This window comes from Bos javanicus, chromosome 6, assembly GCF_032452875.1.
Source record: "Bos javanicus breed banteng chromosome 6, ARS-OSU_banteng_1.0, whole genome shotgun sequence".
Classification (NCBI taxonomy): Eukaryota; Metazoa; Chordata; class Mammalia; order Artiodactyla; family Bovidae; genus Bos; species Bos javanicus.
Window position 1 is genome coordinate 69,373,101 of NC_083873.1, and position 23,712 is coordinate 69,396,812.

Consider the following 23,712-nt stretch of genomic DNA (forward strand, 5'->3'; position numbering starts at 1 on the left):
CCTTCTGGTGCTCTAATCAGAGTCTCAAGAAGAGGGAACGTTATTTTACCTCCTGTCCATAAGACTTACATAGATATTCACCCACTGAGTTATGTCTGGGCTGATAAATGCTCACATGGTCCTTAGTTCCCCCTTTTAAAATGACTCACCTAAGCATAAGATTTTAGAACTTTGGTAGGTAATACTTTATTAAAAGAAAGAAAATTTTTAAGTGAAAGCAAGTTTATTTAGAGAGGTACACATTCCATAGGCAGAATGCAGACCGTCTCAGGTGAAAGTGGCCCTGGGGTGTGGGGGTGGTTAGTTCTGGGTTCGGTAATATTTTAGAACTGACATTTTCCTTCTAGTAGCAGGATCATGATTCACACAAAGTCTTTAATTTTTAGAGAGTAATTCAGCTCCAACCTGTTTGCTTTAACCCCTGCTCTGATCCCTTTTGCGTGTATATATACATAAGTCTCCAAACACCAGGACTTCTGTTATCTATATAAAATTGATACTACCAAAGACGTTGTTTACTGCTTGTTTTAAGATGAAAAGTTTGCTTCCTGAGGACAGTGACAAGAGCTGCTTGTAGGGGACTCATCATGACCAGGCTGCTTCCTCTTCCACCACTAGCAGCCGTTAGTAATAATTTCTGCAGTCCTTGCAATTGTCATCCATGACAAAGGTTTTGATTTGGCTGCACAGTTAAAACTGGAAATTTAGTATTTGGGTTTGATCCAATTCTTTTTTGCTCAGGCTACTAATCAATACCAAATCGAATGCATTTGAATACAATAAAACTGCACAGCCACTTTTATTGCCAACCGCTTCAAATGACAATGGGCCTCACTTAACTGCTCTCCAACACAGCCTCCAAGGCAAGTGCCACACCAGCTGGCAAAGCTCATTAAGAAGGGTTATTGCATCAGAAACAGAGTTTTCTGTTGGAGTCATCACTGGCAAAGAGTCCTTACAGATTTGTGTCCTCGCCTATTGGGGTCAAACATTTGTCTTTAGTAAAATAAGGGCGTTGGACTAGCCTCTAAAAATAACTGGCAGGAATGTGTTCTATGACTTGAGGATTCTCCAGTGGGTGGGTGGAGGTATCAACCAAGTCAGGACACAGAATAAACTTCAGCAAAATGCTCTGTAAGAGCATGATGACTTGGCAAGGTCATGTTAAAAAAAGAGGCTGGGTTGAATAAAATGATTTCTCGGAGGGAAAGAGTGAATAATTAGTGCCAAACTATTCACATAGTGGAAAATTCTGCTCTTTAGGAAGATGAGACTTGGTGGGTTCTAAGAAGCTGATCAGCATATTCCATTGCCTTATTTTCTGAAAGAAATCCACAGTTCATAATTCTTTAACTCCAGTCTCTAACTATTTATATCAAATGGAAAAATAGGACATCTATTCAGTCCTATGTCAGAAACTCTTAGAATCACTAAACAGTTTTCAATACTTAAGAACAGTAAAATGCCCAGACAATGGACTTTGTTAAACTCAGAGAAGAATACACATGAGTTGAAACAGGAGGATTTAATACTTAGCAATAGCTTTAAAATCTGTAAGCTCACCCTGAGTGATAAAAAAATAGGCCAAGAAGCTTGAAAGAACACAGATCTAAGTTTTTAAAAGAGGCAAACGCTGAAATGAAAATGTTAACACATGAAATGCTAAACTCCTTAAAGATATCTTTATAAGTACAAATAAGTATAAATAAAAATTTGAATAATTAAACTTAGGCAGAGTAGTTTGGACAAGAAAAAATTAGGTAAAGGAATATTTGGCAAACACAGACACACACACACACACACACACACACATAAATCAGCTGCTCCAGATGACACACAGCCCCAGGGAATAAAAGAATTTGACTAATATGCTTACTGAACAATGGTGCAGTAAAGATGAATAATTATTTCTGAAAAATTACCTTGCACACAGGGGGAATGTCAGAAGCTTGGAAAAAGACCAACAACATGTGGCAGTAATGTAGAAAGAAAACAGAAGGAAAGGGTAGTGAAAAATTAGCGTATGATATATGCAATTGCTGGTTTTAAAAGCTGTGGAATAAACGTTGCTGTTGTTTAGTCACTAAGTCATGTCTGACTCTTTGTGACCCCATGGACTGTAGCCCTCCAGGCTACTCTTTCCCTGGGATTTCCCAGGCAAGAATATCGGAGTGGGATCCCCTTCTCCAGGGGATCTTCCCGACCCAGGGATTGAACCTGGGTCTCATGCGTTGCTGGTAGATTCTTTACCACTGAGTCGCCTGGGAAGGCCAGAATAAACATTAGGGAGGTAAAATTTAGGGAGGTTCAGAATAGTAGAGATGAATAAAACAATGTCTGCATTTAGATAACTGCAGATGAACTTGAGATTATCTTGACAACTTTGACACATTCTTGTAGTTAAGAATGTAAAGGGATGAGGAGGGGGACATTAAGGTGCATAAACATGCAGTGTCTCAGTTAAGATTTCACCATGAGACTAAAGATTCAGAAGGGAGGCTGAAAATGGACAGGAATCTCAAACAAACATGGTATTAAGCCCAGTCATAGGGACATGTTTCAGAAGATGTCTTAACAATCTGCCACCACATCAGTCTCAGTTAGTACCCTGACAGATGACCCAGGAAGGGGTGTCACAAAATTTATGGATGATACTCTGGTGGGGAGAGCCATGGAAAATATGAAAGAGGAGCAAGAAAAAAAAATAAAATAGGTTAGACATAGATACATCTGCAAAGAGAGAATCCACTGGAAACAGATACAAACAGGCTGGATAAATTTAGAGAACAACACAGTTTAGGGATGAGAATATTAAACACGAATTCACACTGATTAAGAATGGGGATGTGAGAACAAGGTCCTACCATATAGCAGAGAACTCTGCTCAGTGTTATGTGGCAGCCTGGATGGAGGAAGAGTTTTCAGGAGAATGGGTCCATGTATTTGTATGGTTGAGTCCCTTTCCTATCCACCTAAACTATCACAGCATTGTTAATTGGCTATATTCCAATACAAAATAAAAAGTTAAATGGTAAAAAAAAAAAAAAAAAGTTAAGGGGAAACAAGGTGGTGAGTAAAGGAGCGCTTGGTTTGCAGCCACTGTTTCTTCCGCCTTCAGTCGCATCTTTCGCAGAGCTTCTAACAGTGCTACGTTGGTACAGGGCATTCAGAGGTTCACAGCCTCTGAGGAGCCACTGTGAGGAGGGTCCAGGGACGAATATACTATTTTCAGTGGAAAACAAGTGGAGGCTACTAGCTATGATGACTGTTTTTTTGGGTCTGGATTTGCTCCACCTTCCTTTATAGTAATACCTGTCTGCTGCTGCCCGCTACATCGCTTAATTGTGTCTGACTCTTGGTGACTGCATAGACTGTAGCCCTCCAGGCTCCTCTATCCATGGAGATTCTCCAGGCAAGAATCCTGGAATGGGTTGCCATGGCCTCCTCCAGTTATAGTAAGACATCAACTGCTTAAAAAATAATCCATGAGACAGATATGAAGAGGAGTATGTTAAGAGGTGCAATCTCTTTAAAAAAAAAAAAAAAAAGGATAAAACTCTTAATTTCAGCTTCCTAGATAGGTTTGGCATAAATCCTTAATGCCTCTTCTCTGAAATATGGAACATGATAATTGAACATATGCTTCCTTTTTATTTGAGTATTATTGCATTATTAGTTTCTTAATTAAACATGTATGTGATTTCAAAAAGTAATCTAAAAAAGAAAAATGTGTGTGGAGAGGGAGGTTGCTGGTATTTGAGATTCCACTGAAAATTATATTCAGAGGATGTGACTCAGAGCAAGCTTTAACCAGGTAACTGTCCTCCACCAACCCTCACTGAAGAATAATCCAGAAAAGGTAAAGTGGCAGCAACAGGAAGTCACATTCCCCCAGCCCACCCAGATGCCAGTTCCTTTTCCATGGGTCTCCATGGGTTTCCATGCCTGAGTAGTCAGTCAGTAGTCAGCACAAGAATCCTGTGCTGCAGGTCTCTCCACTCCCATTTCACAGATAAGACAACTGAGGACAAAGAGGTTAAGGCCATATACGGAGATGTAAAGCTAGACAGTGTCAGATCTAGGGGTTTGCAAACAGCACAGCTTGACTCCAAAACCCATGCTCATCCCAACATCAGACACCCTCACACCTTGCCCCACCTCCACCTTCTGATTTCTGCTCAAGTGCTATGTTTTTTTATGTAAGAAAGACCTTCTTATATCAATCAAATAGGGTATGGAGATGCTGCTTTATTTCATACCACTTATTTCTATTTGATATGCTATATATTTGCTTGCTTTCTGCCCTCTCGCTGGAATATATGTTTACTACAGAATCTCTAGTCTCAAACATGTCTGATACTTCACAGGTACTCAATAAATTTTGTTACTAAATTATACTCTTCTCAGGAACACTTTCTTTTTATTGCCTAAATGCACACTAATTCATCTATTAAAGGTGCCTAGTTTGGAAAAAATCACACTTAAAAAACAAAATGCTAAACAGAGGAATAGGAAATGTCTTGTTAGACTTATCCAGAATATTAATTTATGTCTACTGGACCAAGCAGACAGTTTCTGTAAGGTACTGTTTTTATTAATAGAAATTCCCTGCCTTTGTTAAATGTTAAATGTTAAAAGAATTTGAAGGAGAACCAAACCACTGGACTCCTTGGATGTCCACATGCCTTGATCCAACTCTGTCAACCACACCAAGAAAGTAGGAGGGGATAGATGGATGTGCAGAGAAACCAAGAAAATTGAGGTGAAAAAAGTCAATTCATTGCCCTGATGCTTTCTTTACTGATGCTAAGGAATTGAAGAGGGATTAAACAAACAAACAAACTGACTCTTTTTCTGCAGAATAATCTAAGTTGTTGGTTCTTTTGTAAGGAAATGATGCTGAGTTAAAGAGAACACTTTCTCTTCCTCTCCTTTACCCTCCCCAGTCCTGTATTTGAACCCTAGACACCATTCCTGTCTAGTTGCCATTTGGACTGTTTAATTCTTGGAAGCTGACTATAAGTGTCTGGGGGCTTTTCTTGGAGAATCAGTACTTCTCAGGGGTTGAGTCATTCTTTCACGATGGTAAAGGAAATATAAGTCCCTGATGGGGTTGGGCTGCTGTCCTGACTAGCATCCAACGCGACCATAAGAGGGGTACCTCGTCAGCAAGGAGCCTTCAGTAATCAGACACCAACACCACTCCTCTTTTGAAAAGAGAAAAATGCACATAGGAAGTTGCATTGTAGAGTAGCAAAGCCCCAAGCGTAAGAGCTAACATTGGTTGTGAATGCTCACGTGGCAGGCATGTTGCCGGGACTGTAGTCCCCACTCACTCCAGAAGAGTGATCTTGGAGGTTAGGGTAGCTGCCTGAAGCCTCCACATATAGTGAATGACAGGACCAGGGTCGGTTTGGCTTTCTGGAGCCCACGCTCATGACCATAATGCTATATGACCTGCACAGGGTTTGTCTCATAGAGGGAGAGAGGATGGGGGGGACTTCTACTTTTGATGGTGCCCAGATGTTTTTCTACAAAAACTGCAGCAGCATCTTGGAGGGAAGGGTTATTCCAGATGCATTTGCAACAGAATCCCTTTGATCTTCTTTAATCTATCATCAATTAACTTATGGGGCCAAAAACCATTTTTGGCTGACCATTTTAAAGAAAGTCTTTGGGACCACTTGTAGTCTGCCCTCTTATGCCTACTCCAGTGGCAAAAATAGTTGTGCATGCTGGAAAGCTCTGTCTTCAGCACGACTGGCCAGAGAAACTACCCAAATATCTCACTCGGAAAGGTGTCATCTACAAAGCAATTGACTTTTGGGGTTCTGAATCCATCTCAGTTCCCCAACCTGGTGCTAACGAATTGTAAAGGCCTGGAGCAACCCAAGATGCATTTCAGCAATGCCATCTCCATGGCAACAAAGGGAGATGCAGTAGAAAAGCAGCCTTGGTCCTTGAATCAGGATGCTTGTATTCTAGGGGAACCTCCTTAAGCTCAATGAAGCTTAGTTTTCTCATCAATAAGATGGGGAGTCACTACATTTGCTATGAGGTCAAATGAGCTAGGTTATCATAACCATGGCAAATGTTTATAGTGTCCTTGGAATGCTCCAAGCATCTACTAAGTGCTTCATGCATATATTTAATTTTTAACCCAGGGGTTAGGTACTTATCATTAAAAACTCTGATTTAAGGATGAGAAACTTGGGGCCTAGCTGAGGTTAAGTAATCTATCCAAGGTTACACAGCTGGTAAGTGACAGGCCAGAACCTGAATTCAGATTTGAGTACCTTCTGAAGTCATGGTTTTAATCACTACAAGCTGAAGCTTGTGACTGCTTCGTGATTGGGCTCCACCCTGTCTCTCTGCTGCCATCCCCTGTATATGAGACCCTTGGGATTATATGAAAATCCTTGGAATGCCATATTCCAATGTGAAGCTTTATCTTTCTAAGGACCTCAGGTTGCATTTGTACAAAACTGATCAAGGAAGTCCCCCAACAATGCTGAGCATGCCTGGGTGGTGATATACCCTCAGAAGTCACTCACTCCTTAAAGGTGATGTCACGTGTATCATTTTTACCACATCTATGCCATTGTTTTGTCCAAAACTGTCAGTTAAATTTTGACAACTAACTCCAGTTTTACTGTTTCCTGAGGAAAAATTAAAATAATGAATGCATTAACATTGTTTCCCCAAAACATCACGTTTGAGGTCACATAGCTTGTTACTGGTAGGGCTGAGTTATCTGGGTGAATTCCTATACCTTATGTTCTACAAAGTGGGCAGATTGGGTTGGATCATTTCCACAGCCCTGTTTGGCTAGAAAAAAAAATATGACTCTGGGTCACAGACTCCTCAGCCAAGAACCATGCTGGATCCAGTCTTCCTCTGCAAATTAGGAAAGGGGGAAGAAGGGTAGGAAAGAGGAAAGGAGAAGTAGGAGCTGCAATGTCAAGGTTACAAGACAAGTAGCTAAGTGGGGAGGAATGAATCTGGGGAGGAGGAAGCACGGGAGTCAGTTCAGAGACAAGGACCTACAGAGCTGTGTGGGAGGCAGGCCCCTTGTCCACTGACAAACTGCTTCGGCGTTTCCCCAGGTTTTCCGAGACACTAGTCATCCCTGTCTGAGCTAAGTCTTCAGAGAGGGAGGGAGAGAAGAAAGGAGGGAAAGTACACTTTCAGTAATTCCACTTTCTTGATCTCAGCCCATCCCTGCTCATCCTGGATGAAGTTTAGCTATTATCAAATTTCATTAAATATTTCATCTGTTGTAGGTGCACCATTATTTTACAGAAATAGAAAAAAAGCATTACCCATTATCTTTGTACAGTGCCATTAGAAGATAAGGGTGGCTCTTACATTAAGAATTATCTTAGAATTGATGAGAAATTCTTATAACTACTGTTATTACTACTAATAAAATCCATAACTTAATGGTTTGCTGCTGCTGCTAAGTTACTTCAGTCGTGTCTGACTCTGTGTGACCCCAGAGATGACAGCCCACCAGGCTCCACTGTCCCTGGGATTCTCCAGGCAAGAACACTGGAGTGGGTTGCCATTTCCTTCTCCAATGCATGAAAGTGAAAAGAGAAAGTGAAGTCGCTCAGTCGGGTCCAACTCTTCTCGACCCCATGGACTGCAGCCTACCAGGCTCCTCCATCCATAGGATTTTCCATGCAAGAGTACTGGAGTGGGTTGCCATTTCCTTCTCCATAAGGGTTTGCTAGGTACCAGGAACTGTACTAAATGCTTTATATAATTGCATTCAATATTCGCGATCTGTGAGATAGGTGTCACCACCCTCATTTATAGAGGAGAAAAGCTCAGAGAGGCTACGTAACTTGTCTAAGTTTGCCCAGCTGGCAGAGACTGAATAGGAAGTTGAGTCAACCTGACTGCAGAGTGTGTGCCTTTAATCACCAAGTTATCTCACTTCCAACTTTTCAGTGGTGGGCCACTTCATTACGGTTCTCAGGGTGACAAAGGCCTTGGGGCCCAGGCCTCTCCCTGACTCTTCTGGGTAGAACTGATAATGAAGGAAGATGGTGGAAAAGGGCCACAAGTACTCCCTTGGCCCACAGAACAGTCAGGAAGACTGTGCTAGCTCTGGATACGTGGGAGTTAAAACACAGGAGGAGTGGGCTTAGAGGGGCACCAGAATTCCCAGAGCTTGTTCCATAACTAAAAGACAGTGAGAAGTGGGGAGGGAAAGGGGACACAGACACACAGCTGGTATTTCAGTGCTCACGCACGGGAGCGGGAGGCAGTGTTACTGTTAAGACTGATGATTCCAGCTCAAGGCATGCATGAGTCCTTCCAAGTCCTCACCAGGGACCTAGCCAGTATGAATTCATGATTCTGTTTCTTTTCTAAAGAGGACTCCTCTAAATGCTTCAGGCTTCACAACCCTGGACCACCCCTGCCCCTCAATGCCACCAGACCCAATGTTTATGAAAGCAGATGTTGTTCGGGATAGAGGAAGCTGGAAGAGAGTAAGGTCCACATGGGCCACGCAGAAGAAGTAATGATGATTGAAAATGGGGAAATAACTAGGAGAAAAGTTGTCTGGTTGTTTGGTCTGCAAGTTTTCGTTGGCTTGCAGAAACGGGCCATTTCCTGCCCTATTCCTTCCAAGGCCAATCCCACAGACTGGCAGTGGGAAATTTCCCCTGTTTACTTTAATGAAGGGGTTGTGTTCTGATGCCAACCAGTCCTGAGAGCCTGCCATTCCTCTGTGGTAGTCGCCAAAGTGATGATACCCATGAGGAATGTGGGGGACTATAATAGAGCTCTTATGCAGAATTTTCTGATCCTTTAACAGCATTTTTGTATGTCTTATAATGGATATAACACATTAATACATGTATATAATTTGTAAATACATATGCAGAAGATATAAGAGATGTGGGTTCGATTCCTGGGTCAGGAAGATCCCCTGAAGAAGGAAATGGCAACCTACTCCACTATTCTTGCCTGGAGAATCCCATGGACAGAGGAGCCTGTCAGGGTTTTTCAGGGTCACGAAGAGTTGGATACGACTGAAGCGACTTAGCACAACACAACACAGGATAGGTAAGGACTTCCCTGGTAGTTCAGATGGTAGAGAACCTGCCTGCAATACAGGAGACTTGGGTTCAACCTCTGAGTGGGAAAGATCCCACCAGTATTCTTGCCTGGAATGTATTGCTATGGGTCTGTGATGGAAAAAGGGCTTCCCTGGTGGCTTACACAGTAAAGAATCTGCCTGCAATGCAGGAGACCCGGGTTTGATTCCTGGGTTGGGAAGATCCCCTGGAGAAGGGAATGGCAACCCTCTCCAGTATTCTTGTCTGGGAAATCCCATGGACAGAGGAGCCTGGCGGGCTACAGTCCATGGGGTTGCAAAGAGTAGGACATGGCTGAGTAACTAACACTGTGATGAAAAAAGTTGGGAGATTATCACTTTAAGGAGAAGATACTGACTCTAAGTTTCCCCTCATAAAGCTTCTGGGTGACAAAGTCATCAAAAATACCTGTCTTGGTTGAATTCATAAGATTGTTCCATGTTTTGGATGTAACAATTGTCTTCTTTCCATTTCCCTCAACTTTACAGTAAATTAAATAATTGCTGTATTTTTTTTTAGCTACTAACCTGGTATTTGGAGTTTGCCAAGTCAACAGGGAAATGCTGAACTGATTGCATATTTAAACTGATTGCATTTTGATATTAAGGGATTATGGTTGTTTTGTGTGATATTAATGTTATAGTACATTTCTTAAGAACTTGTATCCTTTAGAGATAAACACTAAGACATCTGCAGATGAACTATGCCGTTTGGGATTTGCTTCAAAAGATGATATAGATGAAAAAAGCCATGAATTATTAATTATTGGAGATAGGTGTTAATGTACATGGGGATTCCTTATACTCTACTTTTACACTGAAGTTTTCATTATAAAAGCTAAGAATTTTAAAACAAAAATCAACCAAACATTAAGAAATCAGTGAGGCCCACTATTAAAAAAAAAATCCCCACTGTCTTTCAACTACCTGACATAGTTAAGTGACATCAAGAAAAGCAGACAATTTACTGAGCTCTAGAGTGGTACCTTGAGGCCCCTGCATTTGGCATTTTAGATCAGGAAGTAAATAATTTGGGACTGATGTTGCTTTTCTACTGGCAAAAGAGAACTTGCTGATTCTCAAGGAGAAAAAAAATAAGACCATTAAACAGGATCACTATGCTCTTTGGACAAAGCATCATTACAAAGCACCATTTTGATGAGTTGAGTATAATGAATTGGGAACATGCAGCTTCAATTTCCTTCCAGATACACAAGCTGTAGATTTAAGGGGGAAATGCCCTATTAGACATGTGCTGAGCTGCAAAGCTTTGGAAGACATTGAGAGTCATTGAACACAAAAGGACTCTGGCTCTACTCCCCCAGAATGGACCTTACTCCTCTCTAGTGGAGCAGGATTTCTCTACCTCACCCCATTTCCTCTGTAAATGCTACGTCCTTCCTTCTAAATCCTAATCTAAACTTGACCTTGGATTCTCAAAACATAGGATGAGAAAAATACAGAGATGGGCAGTTTTGTTTTGTTTCCTTTTCAATTTTGATGAAAAAGATAATTTCTTTGAGACTTAACTTGGAAAGCATCTCCTGGCAAACCCATGGAGTTCACTCTGTTGGTTTAAACTTGGAAAGTGCTGGGAGTCGTTAACACAGTGCAAATGAAGTGAGGAGGAAAAGGATGCTGAGGTCATTCTACTGCACTCCTCTCCCTCAACCCTCTTCCTCCTCATTCACACGAAGAAGAGTCCAACAGCAACAGTCTCGACATGCCTTGTGTGGACCTCGGCTTAGTACAAAGCCTTTGGAAAAGATGCTTCCCCGGGCTGTGTAGCTCACGGCCAAATCTGGCTGAAGCCAGCAGGGAGGAGGCCAGTGCTGCCACATGACCTTTCCCTAAAGAAGGGGAAATGGAGAAGTTGGACCAGGGCAAACCATCTTGAAACCCTTGAAAGCCCAGAATGCCCAGTGGGGTGTGATTTAAGGCTCTTATTGGTCTGTTGAACCCCAATGAAGACTGCAATTTGTCAGAGGTGTGTTTTGCAAGTTGGTTCAAGGAAGTTCTGCTAAGGGAGCAGAGGGTGGCTGGGCTCCTTGGACCTGAGACGTGTGGTGGGTGTTCTGCGTCTCTAACTCCCAGGCCCTACCCTACTTCCCAGAAGGACACACACAGGGCCGCCTCAGAACTGCTGTTCTTGGCAGTTTCTCCAGAGACATCCTTCCATAGCCTTAAACGATTCAGGTTGCAAAACTGGAGTCATGCATTTTAATTTCCCGAGCACAAAACTCCAGGGGGAATAAACCGTCCCTGTTTAGAGCTACTCTCTCTGCAGGGGTCAGGAAAGAGTGCAATTTCTCCCTCCAGATATGGGCATGGATTCTGTTTCTAGTGATGTCGGTTCCAAACCAAGAATATTTGACTGTAAGTGAGAAAGACAGCCAGAGTTTCCTGCAACCTGAGAAGCCACACGGCAATAGCACAGCACCAGTTTTAGGGACCAGTTATCCCCCATTGGCTGACGGTGCCTAGCTGCCTTATTGATACTTTCATCTTTCAAACAAAGGACAGTTACCTGCTTTGAAGAATAGGGCTCCAGCTGCTGGAAATTCACTCAGACTCTATACCACAAGCATAAACACAGCTTCCACCAAAATATGACACAAAGTGAGAATTGTTTTCAGACACTATAGGAGATAGAATTTGAACGGCTGGGGAAAGATGACAAAACTTTCAATTTTCTGTAAATAGTTTTTGAGAGTTGGGAGTGTATCATAAAATTCATTTCATCATTTCACCACCCCCAACTCTAGTTTCTCCGTGGGATTTTTGCTAAACAAAATATTTAAAGAAATATTACAAAAGCCACAGATTTATTAACCTGAGCAGCAGCAGCCATTTCAGTTACTCAGGCCCAGTGCTGCTTTCTGCAAAACCTGAGATACAGACAACTTGTCATGGAACTGGCCAAGACACGAGGTGAATTCTTCATTTAGTTCAATTTAAGCCTGTACTGTGCAGAAGTTGGGTATACAGAAATAAACAACTCTCAACCAACCCTCCTTCTTAGGACTCAGCAGGCACAGCAGAATGGATGGGAACGCTGTGGAGGACACACCACAGAGGAACGCAGAGGGACGGAGAGATGACTTTCCACAGGATGTCAGGGTGAGTCGACACCTGAGCTGGAACTGAGGGTTCTTAAATTGTAATGCCCAGAAGGATCACTTGGGGAGTTTTTTGTTAAGAATGAAAATAGGATGGGCCTCATAAGAATCAAGGGGAACTTGAGAATGAAAATGGATGCTCTCCACCCAAGACTTTTGTTTTAGAGAATTGATTTAGAGCCCGAACATCTGCATTTTAAAGTAAAAAAAAAAAAAGTCAGCCCTCAGTTGTTATGTGGGTGGTCCTCATGAACCCTCGCTGCTCCAAGGACTTCACCTATAAGTCTGGACGTGCATGAGGCTGTAAATAGACCCAGAAAGGCTATAAGGCTGGAACCGTGCTCATGTGTGTGAAACTCAAAGTCTATTTCTTAAATTTGCTTGGGCATCTAGAAAGTTCAGAGAGAGTTCATGGAAGTCTGGAGGTGAGGGCTTATGAAAGAAAGCACTGCCCTTGATCCTTTCGGCAGGCTTTCTGTAGACCTCAAGAGCAATCCTCGGCTCCCTGCCCCCTAATCTCTGATTGGGACTCCTTTATACTAAACACTCTGGTTTTAGGCTTCTTCTACGGAATTCACTCTCCTCTGGGTCATGTCAACAGGTGCTGATGGAAATGTTTAAAGAAGGAGCTGCCTAGGGTCATAAACTCTTGGCCCTCAAGGCCAAACCATGCAGGCAGAAGCGTCTGCTGGATTGCACACAGGTGTTTTTATTTGGAGTTAAGTTGAATTGAATGCCTTTTAGCCAGTATCTATGGACTTCCCTTAGTGGTAAAGCATCTGCCTGCCAAGGCAGGAGACATGGGTTTGATCCCTGGGTGGGGAATAATCCCCTGGTGGAGGAAATGGCAACCCACTCCAGTATTCTTGCCTTGAGAATCCCATGGACAGAGGAGCCTGGTGGGGTACAGTCCATGGGGTCACAAAAGAATAGGACATGACTTAGCAACTAAAACAACATCAAGCCAGTATATATGTATACATGTTTACTTTATGTATCATGTATGTTATACATAATATGTATATTATTATGTATACATATACATGTTTATATATATATGAAAGTGAAAGTTGCTCTGTCCTGTCTGACTCTTTTGTGACCCTATCCATGAATTATCACCAGATGGTCTACACCGTAATCAGATTGATTATATTCTTTGCAGCCAAAGATGGAGAAGCTCTATACAGTCAGTGAAAACAAGACTGGGAGCTGACTGTGGCTCAAATCATGAACTCCTTGTTGTCAAATTCATACTGAAATTGAAGAAAGTGGAGAAAACCACTAGACCATTCAGGTATGACCTAAATCAAATCCCTTATGACTATAGTGGAAGTGAGAAATAGATTTAAGGGACTAGATCTGATAGAGTGCCTTATGAACTATGGATGGAGATTCGTGACATTGTACAGGAAACAGGAATCAAGACCATCCCCAAGAAAAAGAAATGCAAAAAAGCAAAATGGCTGTCTGAGGAAACCTTACAAATAGCTGTGAAAAGAAGGGAAGCAAAAAGTAAAGGAGAAAAGGAAAGATATAAGCATCTGAATGCAGAGTTCCAAAGAATAGCAAGGAGAGATAAGAAAGCCTTCCTCAGTGATCAGTGCAAAGAAATAGAGGAAAAGAATAGCATGGGAAAGACTAGAGATCTCTTCAAGAAAATTAGAGATACCAAGGGAACATTTCATGCAAAGATGAGCTCGCTAAAGGACAGAAATGGTATGGACCTAACAGAAGCAGAAGATATTAAGAAGAGGTGGCAAGAATACACAGAAGAACTGTACAGAAAAGATCTTCATGACCCAGATAATCATGATGGTGTGATCACTCACCTAGAGCTAGACATCCTGGAATGCAAAGTCAAGTGGGCCTTAGGAAGCATCACTATGAACAAAGCTAGTGGAGGTGATGGAATTCCAGTGGAGCTACTTCAAATCCTAAAAGATGATGCTATGGAAGTGCTGCACTCAATATGCCAGCAAATTTGGAAAACTCAGCAGTGGCCACAGGACTGGAAAAGGTCAGTTTTCATTCCAATCCCAAAGAAAGGCAATGCCAAAGAATGCTCAAACTACTGCACAACTGCACTCATCTCACATGCTAGTAAAGTAATACTTAAAATTCTCCAAGCCAGGTTTCAATAGTACATGAACTGTGAACTTCCAGATGTTCAAGCTGGTTTTAGAAAAGGCAGAGGAACCAGAGATCAAATTGCCAACATCTGATGGATTACGGAAAAAGCAAGAGAGTTCCAGAAAAATATCTATTTCTGCTTTATTGACTATGCCAAATCCTTTGACTGTGTGGACACAATAAATTGTGGAAAAATTCTGAAAGAAATGGGAAATACCAGACCACCTGACTGGCCTCTTGAGAAACCTATATGCAGGTCAGGAAGCAACAGTTAGAACTGGACATGTAACAAAAGACTGGTTCCAAACAGGAAAAGGAGTACGTCAAGGCTGTATATTGTCACCATGTTTATTTAAATTATATGTAAAGTACATCATGAGAAACGCTGGGCTGGAGGAAGCACAAGCTAGAATCAAGATTGCTGGGAGAAATATCAATAAGCTCAGATATGCAAATGACACCACCCTTATGACAGAAAGTGAGGAAGAACTAAAGAGCCTCTTGATGAAAGTGAAAGAGGAGGGTGAAAAGGTTGGCTTAACGCTCAACATTCGGAAAATGAAGATCATGGCATCTGGTCCCATCACTTCATGGCAAATAGATGGGGAAACAGTGGAAACAGTGGCTGACTTTATTTTTCTGGGCTCCAAAAGCACTGTAGATGGTGACTGCAGCCATGAAATTAAAGGACACTTACTCCTTGGAAGGAAAGTTATGACCAATCTAGATTCTGGGAGGGATTGGGGGCAGGAGGAGAAGGGGACGACAGAGGATGAGATGGCTGGATGGCATCACCAACTTGATGGACATGAGTTTGAGTGAACTCCGGGAGTTGGTGATGGACAGAGAGGCCTGTCGTGCTGTGATTCACGGGGTTGCAAAGAGTTGGACACGACTGAGTGACTGAACTGAACTGAACTGAGACAGCATATTAAAAAGCAGAGACATTACTTTGCCAACTGAGTGACTGAACTGAATCATGGATTATACAGTCCATGGAATTCTCCAGGCCAGAATACTGGAGTTGGTAGCCTTTCCCTTCTCCAGGGAATCTTCTAAACCCAGGGATCGAACCTGTATACATAATATGTATATTATATGTTCGGTAGTTAGAATAGGAAAAAGGAGTCCAGAATGGTGGTGGCTAAAAGACAAGGAAGGGAAAAGCCCGTGAAAATAGAACAAAGGAAGCTCAGAGGACCCGAGTGAGGACCTCAGGTAGGACAAACAGCACTCCTGGCTAGCCCAGTTTACACAGGGCAGGCTCAGGGGGAGGAAAAAACATATAAAAAGAGGAGCCAAAGGGCTGGGGCTCTCTCTCTCAGGCTCATACTCTCTCTCCTCTTCTCTTCATGTCTTTTGGGTCAGCATGCCCTCACACCTCAAGGATGTATTTTCCTTTTATTTTCTAAATAAAATTGAGCTGTAACACGGAGCTGTACCACTGATCTGTCCAATAGCTGTAACACAGTCTGTCCGAGAGCTGAGAGCTGTGACACGGCCTGTCCAAGGGCTTTAACGTCTGTCACCTCAAATTTTGTTGTGATGAGATAGAACCGAGGAAATTACACACTCCCCTGACATTATATATACATATATATGTGTATGGACTTCCCTGGTGGCTCAGACGGTAAAGCGTCTGCCTACAATGCAGAAGACCCGGGTTTAATCCCTGGGTTAGGAAGATCCCCTGGAGAAGGAAATGACAACCCACCCAGTACTCTTGCCTGGAAAATCCCATGGATGGAGGAGTGTGGTAGGCTATAGTCCATGGGTTTGCAAAGAGTCAGACATGACTGAGCGACTTCACTTTCTATTTCTTTTCGTATATGTTTATATATATATATATATGCATACATATTTGTACACCTACTTTCTCAGCAGTTGATTGGAGGCCTCAGGCCTTCCTGTAATCTTAGATCTGAATGATTCACATGTTTAGATAACTCCTGCCTGGTTCCTCTAGACATTTGAGTTTGAGACCCCTGGGGACCACATCTTAAATTTGAATCCACTTACTGGATTAACTCCAGTTTTCCAGCTGGGATGCTAGGGAAGAGGACTCAGGCTGAGGGAGTCTTGGTGTCAGAGAGAAAGGAAAATCCAGAAGGAGTTCTGTGGTTGGAAGCTCAGGACACAGGGCAAGCTTCACCCAAGGCCTGGACGCCAAAGCCTAGACGAGGGTGTCAGAAAAAGCCTGGTTAATGCACTCCACCTTTGAGATCCCAGCGGCCGACAGTAGCATCTCACCACCCTGTGGCCCCAGAGCTGAGAATACTGAGCAGATCCACCCAGCAGTGCCACTCACAGCTCTCAGTTGTTTTCTAACCTTTGCTGACAACCACAGCCACCTCTTATCCTTTCTGAAACTCTGCCTGAAACATTTATCTGTGCATCTCTGATTCTGCCTAATTCCTTCCTAATTAAAGTTCCTGCTCTGGCCCCCATCTTCTTGCCAAGCTTTCCCTGATCAATTTCACTGAAATACACAATCTCCTCCTCCTCTCAACTGGTTACCTAACCAACTGTCTAAAGACTTACCCCTTTATGTCTTAGATCATTGTTTATATTTCTTATCTATATACATTTTATCTTCTCAATTAAATCCTCAACTCCTTGTGGGTAGGTGCTGTGAGTAATTTTTTACTGCCCATATATTCCTTCCAGTACATGCCGCAGTACCTGAACCACATTGCAGGTGGATTCTTTACTAGCTTAGCCACAAGGGAAGCCCCAGTACCTGAAACATGTCATTAATTCACTGACAAGTTCACTATCACTAGCAGCATCAGGTAACAGCTGCACAGAACTGGGAGCTTCCAAGAAAGTTCTATCAAATCAGTACAGGAACGTGGTATTTCTAATTTCCTCATATCATGCCTCCTGGATTGCTTCACATTGGGTGGCTAACTTGAATTCACTCAGAAAAGTTGCCTTTGATTCACGCATTTGTGGAAAAGAAAACTGTAAGAGCCTGCCTTTAATTAGGCTATAAAGGGAAAGTAACTCAATGGAAGGGTTCCTCATTAGCACTTGACATGGGTTGAATGGTGGCCCCTAAAAACATGCCACCCAGAACCTGTGAATGTGACCCTATTTGGATAAAGAGTCTTACAGATGCAATTAGACTAAGGTTCTCAAGATCATCTGGATTATCCAGATGAGTCCTAAATCCAGTGACATGTATCCTTATAAGAGGGGAAGAAGATGTAGAACTGGAGAGCACAAACCGTAGAAGGCTGTGTGAAGATGGAGGAAGAGACTGAAGTGATGCAGCCACAAGCCAAGGAATGCCTGGAGCCCCCAGAAGCTGGGAGAGGTGAGGAAGGATTCTCCCCCCCAGCCCTCACAGAGTGTGCCTATTGCCACCTTAATGTCAAGCTCCTAGCCCCCAGAACTGTGAGAGATTAAATATGTGCTGTCTTGTACATAATTAGTTGCAGCCGCTCTGAGAAATTAATACAGCAAATAACAAGGATAGTAGATGGGGGTGGAGGGTCGGGGTGGAGAGATGCAGGTGGAAAGGGCTGGGAGGAACACTTGCTGGCACTAGATTTGAGAGATAGCTTCAGCATCCATCATGAGAGAGGAAGGGGCTTTTCCGTAATCCCAATTAAACCTGCCATCATATGTTTTTCTAGAAAAGCTTCCACAATGTCATTATTACCCCAGAGATGCTCACTATTCAGGCTTAAGCCAGATACTTTCTCTATGAACCTTCTTATCCAAGGTGGACTGGGTTTACATTCCAATAAGGTAGAAGGACCAGGAAATCCTGAAATGAAGAGTCCTCAAAATGAATGTCCTTCTTAGACCCAGGTCATTCATTCTCTTCTCTGCTTCTGGAGCATTTATTGAGCATCTACTGCGCTGGGCAAATTGATCAGTCTGCCTAACTATAACAGAGGCACTGGTTATATCTAAACATGTGAGCATCTCTACTTAAATCTGACCAGTCAAGCTTTTCTATTCTGGGATGTCTGGACTCTATTTAGAGTCCCTCTTTTCAATTACCCCCCACCCTGACTCTAATTTATAAAGAAGCAACTCTTGCTATTTTTACCTGTCTGGTGAGTAAAGAGAACTACATTTCTGTAAATACTCCCAACACTGAGACATACACAGCAGCACTTTTCATCTGATTGCTAGAAGCTGTTCACATCAGTCTGCAATCCTTTTTCAAAGCTTATTAACAGTAACAGCCTGAAAAATATCACTGTAAAGATTGGGGATGTGAGTCATTTCCTCTTACAAAATGAACATAGGTCATGGAGGAAAATGTCTTTTTTTTTTTTTTTTGAGATGCATAATGAAATATTTAGAGGTAAAATGTTATGATGACAGGAATCTACTCCAAACCACTTCCATAAAAAATAAAACAATGAGGAAAAATTGGCAAAATGTTAATCATTATATCTAGGTGATATATCTAGGTATATTTAGGTATTCACTGCAGGGTTCTTTCTGCTTTCTGATTATATCTAGGTATTCACTGCAGGGTTCTTTCTGCTTTCCGATGCATAAAAATTATCAAAAATAAAAACAAAAAGGGTGTAGATTTTTTACATATAGGGCTATCTTGCCCCCATACTGACACTCTTGGTGTTTTCAGGATTAGAGACCGACTGTCTCAAAAAAGGATGATATCTGTTTATAACTAGAAATGTCCAATAGAGACCTCAGGTCTGTACACGCAGCTTCTGTTCTTAATGGTCCTTTGGTTCTATTTATGGAGGGAAGTGAAGAAGCAGCTATTGAGAAAAAGCAGAGTATCAAAAAAAAAAAAAAAAAGAAAGGAAGGAAGAAAGCAGTGTTGGCACAGATGCCAGGGAAAAAATGCCTTGCTGGGAAAGCACTGCATCAGTAAGATGATGTTTCTCTGTTAAGTCACAGACCGCTAAGCACGCGACTTCAGACTACTGGCAGGATGTTTTGTCCAAGTGCATCTAGTGGATGTGGAATTTATTCCTCTAAACCGACATGCTGGCCCAAGGACGGACTCGGTCCCACCCCCGACACCCCAACACACAGACACAGGCAGGCACAGTGAGAGGGGACTCACAGTTCTGAGTATAGGAAGTGCAGATTGCCCACATTGTCAACGTAGTTGGCAGGGCTGAGCCAAGGCAGGATCAGCAACAGAAGCGCCTTCATTTTCCGATCAGGGTGCAGCTTTTTCTCCCCCCACCAGCCACCTTCTTTCTGTCTGTCAGTGGCAGGGGCCCAGCCCAGCCTGCCCCTTTAAACAACCTTTGCCATGTTCCCACAATCAGCAGATCATAGAGAATCAGACTCAGAGCCCTTAGCTGGAGCTGCGTTGATAAACCACAGGCTCATATGAGGACGGTGAGGTGCTCTGATTCTCAGATGGGGAGATGTGAGAACGAAGGGCCCCACCAAGGCTGGCGAGAGGGTTAGGCTGAGAGCAGGCAGGCTGATGCCTGGGAAAGGGACCTGCCCCCTCCTGCCGACTGGTTCTTAGGAAGCAGCTGGTACATTTACATCACTGGCTGGGAGCAGACGGGCTGGAAGCTGATCTGTGTTGGAAGAGGGCATGAACATGGCACATGCAGAGCCCACTGTGTGAATAAGCAGATACTCAGAAGCTGTCCTCCAGCTTGACTGGAGGATGACACAGGTTGAAATCAGCATCTTTGGAACAGAGCCTAGAGAGCTGAGCTCAAAGTGAGTCTTTGGATATTGTTGCACAGGAATGTTAATAGGAACCAGCTCCACCTCTCCATGTCTATTTAGAATATGTACTTAAGGTAATTTACCTGTCAATGTCCTGACCACACAGACAGAGGTAAGGGAAGTGATGTCTTTCCTGTTCATTTTGAAAACTGTCCCTATGACAGAATAGGTTGTGCCATTCTCTCTGAGACTAATCAAAAGCCTCAATAGACAGACATGAAGTTCTTTAAAAACAGTTTATACAGACTCCTGATCAAGAAGAAATGTTATTCCATTCCTCCTGCTCCCTGGAGTAATTGAATTAGGCTCTGACACTAGCTGCAGGATTCTGGGCATTTCACTGAAGCTCTGAGCTTCAGTCATCTCATTTTTGAAACAGAGCTAATAATGCCTATTTCCTTGGTTCTGTGGAGGCTGGACCACAGCATCTCTTCCACCTTTGAGGTCTATGATTCCAGACCATACTACCTGTCTTAACAAGAGGGCTTCTTTGCATGCCTAAGCTCTGAAAACCATAGAAGCCTCAGATTCCTCTCCTTCCAGTTCATATTTAAGAAGATGAAAATCCATTTTGGTAACTAAAGACCCAAATCTTAACAGAACTGGCTCAAAAAGATAGTTACATTAACCACAACCGGGCAATTACAACAAACTCCACTTCACAGGAAGAAGACTAGGGAAAATCTACAGGATGACACCAACTGCAGGTGCTAGTGGTAAAGAATGTGTCTGCCAATGCAGGAGACATAAGAGACATGGCTTCAATCTCTGGGTCGGAAAGATCCCCGGGATGAGGAAACAGCGAGCCATTCCAGTATTCTTGCCTGGAGAATCCCATGGACAGAGGAGCCTGGCGGGCTACAGTCCATGGGGTCACAAGAGTTGGACATGACTGAAGCGACTTAAACACACACACACACACACATATACACAAAAGCAGGAAACTGGCATGAGAGATTTGCATTCATCTTTGACAGTGCTAAAAGACTTTAACTACAGTAGACCCTGAGGATGTACAGATTTCACTTCTACAGTTTAGATCTGAGATACACAACCTTGATAAAGCATGGCATCTATAATTCTTTGGAGGTCCTAATTTGAATTCCACTCCCTTTCTCTGGTATGCAAGAGAGTCAGAGTCTGTGAAGAGCATAAAAAAGGAAGTTAGGTTTGGAATTGAGATGCTGTCATCAAACAGGCTTTGAGTCTGAACCCTAGCTCTGCCATAAATGAGCTGTGCGATACTGGACATGTTGCTTAATCTCTCTGAACTTCCGTATCCTCCTTTGTAAAGACAACAATAGTATGCTTAACTCACAGTGTTGTTATGAAGGTGGAATGAAATAATGCCTGTAAGAACAAAGGACTGCATGAGTGTTTAGCTGTTGTTGTAAATGTTATTAATAGCCACTAATAATTGTGGATGAGCCTGGCTGGCAGATCAGTATCCATTTCCAAGAGGCTCTGCTGGTCTCATCCTGGCCCTTCTTTCCTCCTGCTCAGTCTTTTCCTGAATACAGAGTTTCACAGAGTCCTGGGACATGCTCATCTTGAATGTCCAGGATCTACTGTATAGAGCATAACTCATAAGTAGCATCGTATATAACATAGACTATGGGCTTCAGAGTGTGCTGGATTGTATTTCTGATGATCTTGGGTAGGTCAGATTGCTTCTCCAAGTCTCTATTAAAAAGAAAGATGTCTACCTTTCACTTCTTGCATTTCAAAAGGATAAGATGCCTTAATGGATATGAATGCAATATTAAAATGAAGGTACTGTTTTTTATTGTTTCTGTCACTCTTACAAAAACAGCTGGTTTCCTATTCAATATCTAATCTCATCTTCTTCTTTTTAAGAGCACCTGTGTTTTGTTTATGGTGGTGATGCACTTTGCCTCTCCCACAGGCAGGCAGCCACGTAATATGACAATGGCCAACAATGTATAAGAAGAAATTACTGGGTGACACAGCCTAGAAAGCTCTTTAAAGGAGGGAGTCTCAGTTTGTACACTGCATTTTGCCTTTGAGGCCTGGTTCTTTTTGCCTGGAAATTGGATGTGATGCTGGGGCTTGAGCAGCCATTTTGAGGCCACGAGGTAATGATTATGAGGATGAATGCTAACTGAAAAGCAGAAGGAGCTTGGATTCTTGATGGCAACATCATACTAGTTGTGAGCTTCCTAGCCCCAAACTTTGTGCTAAATGAGAAAAAGGAAACTTCTACATAGTTAGATCAATATAACTTGAATTTTTTATTACCCATCCTCAGATGTAGTCCTATCTAATATAATCTTTGGGGAATAAAATCCTACTTTCAAATGGTCATGGATTGCTGTAAACAGTACAGTCTTAACCCTAATCCTTGCCTCCAGGCTCTGAGTCCTCTTTATCCTTAAATGTCAGCTCAGACATCACCAATCATCAATCACCTCCAGTTTTCTTGTATTTTTTCCTTGTCACTAAGCAGGGAACTCCTTGAGGGCAGGAGCTCTATTGGTCCTGTTTTCTACTGTATTCTCACCACAGCGCCTAGAACATAGTAGATGCTCAATAAATATCTGTTGAATGAAAGAGAATTCAACTCGGTTAAAGAGACCATTTCTTGGAATAGTCTTTCTTGATCACAGGCAAATTAGCAAAAATAGACTTCAAACTTCATGAGAGTGATGGCAGGGGTTGAGCATGTATATGGATGGATAATAAATGCCCAGGAACCAAGGTAAGGAATATTTCTTGGAATGGGTGTCTAGGAGAATGTGATTTCTTTAAAGAATTGCTTGGAGCATAATCTGATGGATGCTCAATGGTTCTCTCAAAAACAAAGGCAGAAAATTGCCTCATCTCTTCTGTGCCCAGGAGAACTAAAAGAACAGCTCTCAGTTAGGCAGGGCCAGGAGAAAGGGGGTTCAGGGTTGGAAAGTCATGTGAAGAATGCATTAAGTACAGTCAGAGTGGAGATGTTAAGCCAGGCTACAATGACCAACGAGACTTGTTACTTGACTACCTTTCCATAGGGTAATAGTCCCTGGTCCTTTACTCTGGCAGTAAAACCTTCCCCACCCTGTAGGCAGCTAGCTGAGTCTGTGTTTATGGAAAATGGTACAGAGAAGAGTCTGAATATTCACTGGAATGACTGATGCTAAGGCTAAAGCTCCAATACTTTGGCCACCTGATGCAAAAAGCCAACTCATTGGAAAAGACCCTGATGGCTGGGAAAGATTGAGGGCAGGAAGAGCAGAGGGCCACAGAGGACGAGATGGTTGGGCGGCATCACCAACTTGATGGATATGAGTGTGAGCAAACTCTAGGAGATGGTGAAGGACAGGGAAACCTGGTGCACTGCAGTCCACGGGGTCACAAAGTGTCAGACGTGACTGAGCAACTGAACAACAACAACAGAGAAGGGCCCTGATAGAAGAAAAGGTCAGGAGAGGTTCCAGCGTAGGTCTTCGGGGAAGAAATGTCCAGGACATTGGGTTTAAACTTAATCAAGAAAATAACCCTAGAGAGTCTTCAGTCAGGCGTGCCAATACCATCACATTTTCACTCAGGACTGTTTTCAAAACACTGAACAATGAGCTCTTTATTTGTGCTAAGTAAATACTGAAGGGGGTCAGCTTTACTGTCTCACGTTTTTATTACCGTCCATGAGAGAGA

General features: G+C 42.6%; 1 protein-coding gene and 1 long non-coding RNA gene across 9 annotated transcripts in view; one reads left to right on the forward strand and one right to left on the reverse strand.

The window, feature by feature from the left end:
- LNX1 (ligand of numb-protein X 1) overlaps nt 1-23,712 on the reverse strand; it is a 191,619-nt gene that overhangs the window by 83,253 nt on the left and 84,654 nt on the right. The window contains exon 1 of one of the 5 annotated variants that reach the window (XM_061420170.1): nt 19,424-20,298. The exons of the other annotated variants lie outside the window; for them this stretch is intronic. Coding sequence (XP_061276154.1) covers nt 19,424-19,515 — 92 coding nt within the window. The 5' untranslated portion in view covers nt 19,516-20,298. Of the gene's footprint in view, nt 1-19,423; nt 20,299-23,712 lie in introns of those variants that run through there. 5 annotated transcript variants of the gene reach the window in all.
- Nucleotides 8,764-23,712, forward strand: part of LOC133249553 (uncharacterized) — a 33,734-nt gene continuing 18,785 nt past the window's right edge. Inside the window, exons 1-2 of one of the 4 annotated variants that reach the window (XR_009737012.1) lie at nt 8,764-9,081; nt 12,135-12,232. This is a non-coding gene — a long non-coding RNA (uncharacterized LOC133249553). The remainder of the gene's footprint in view (nt 9,082-12,134; nt 12,233-23,712) is intronic. The other 3 variants (XR_009737013.1, XR_009737011.1, XR_009737010.1) reach the window with 3 other exon arrangements.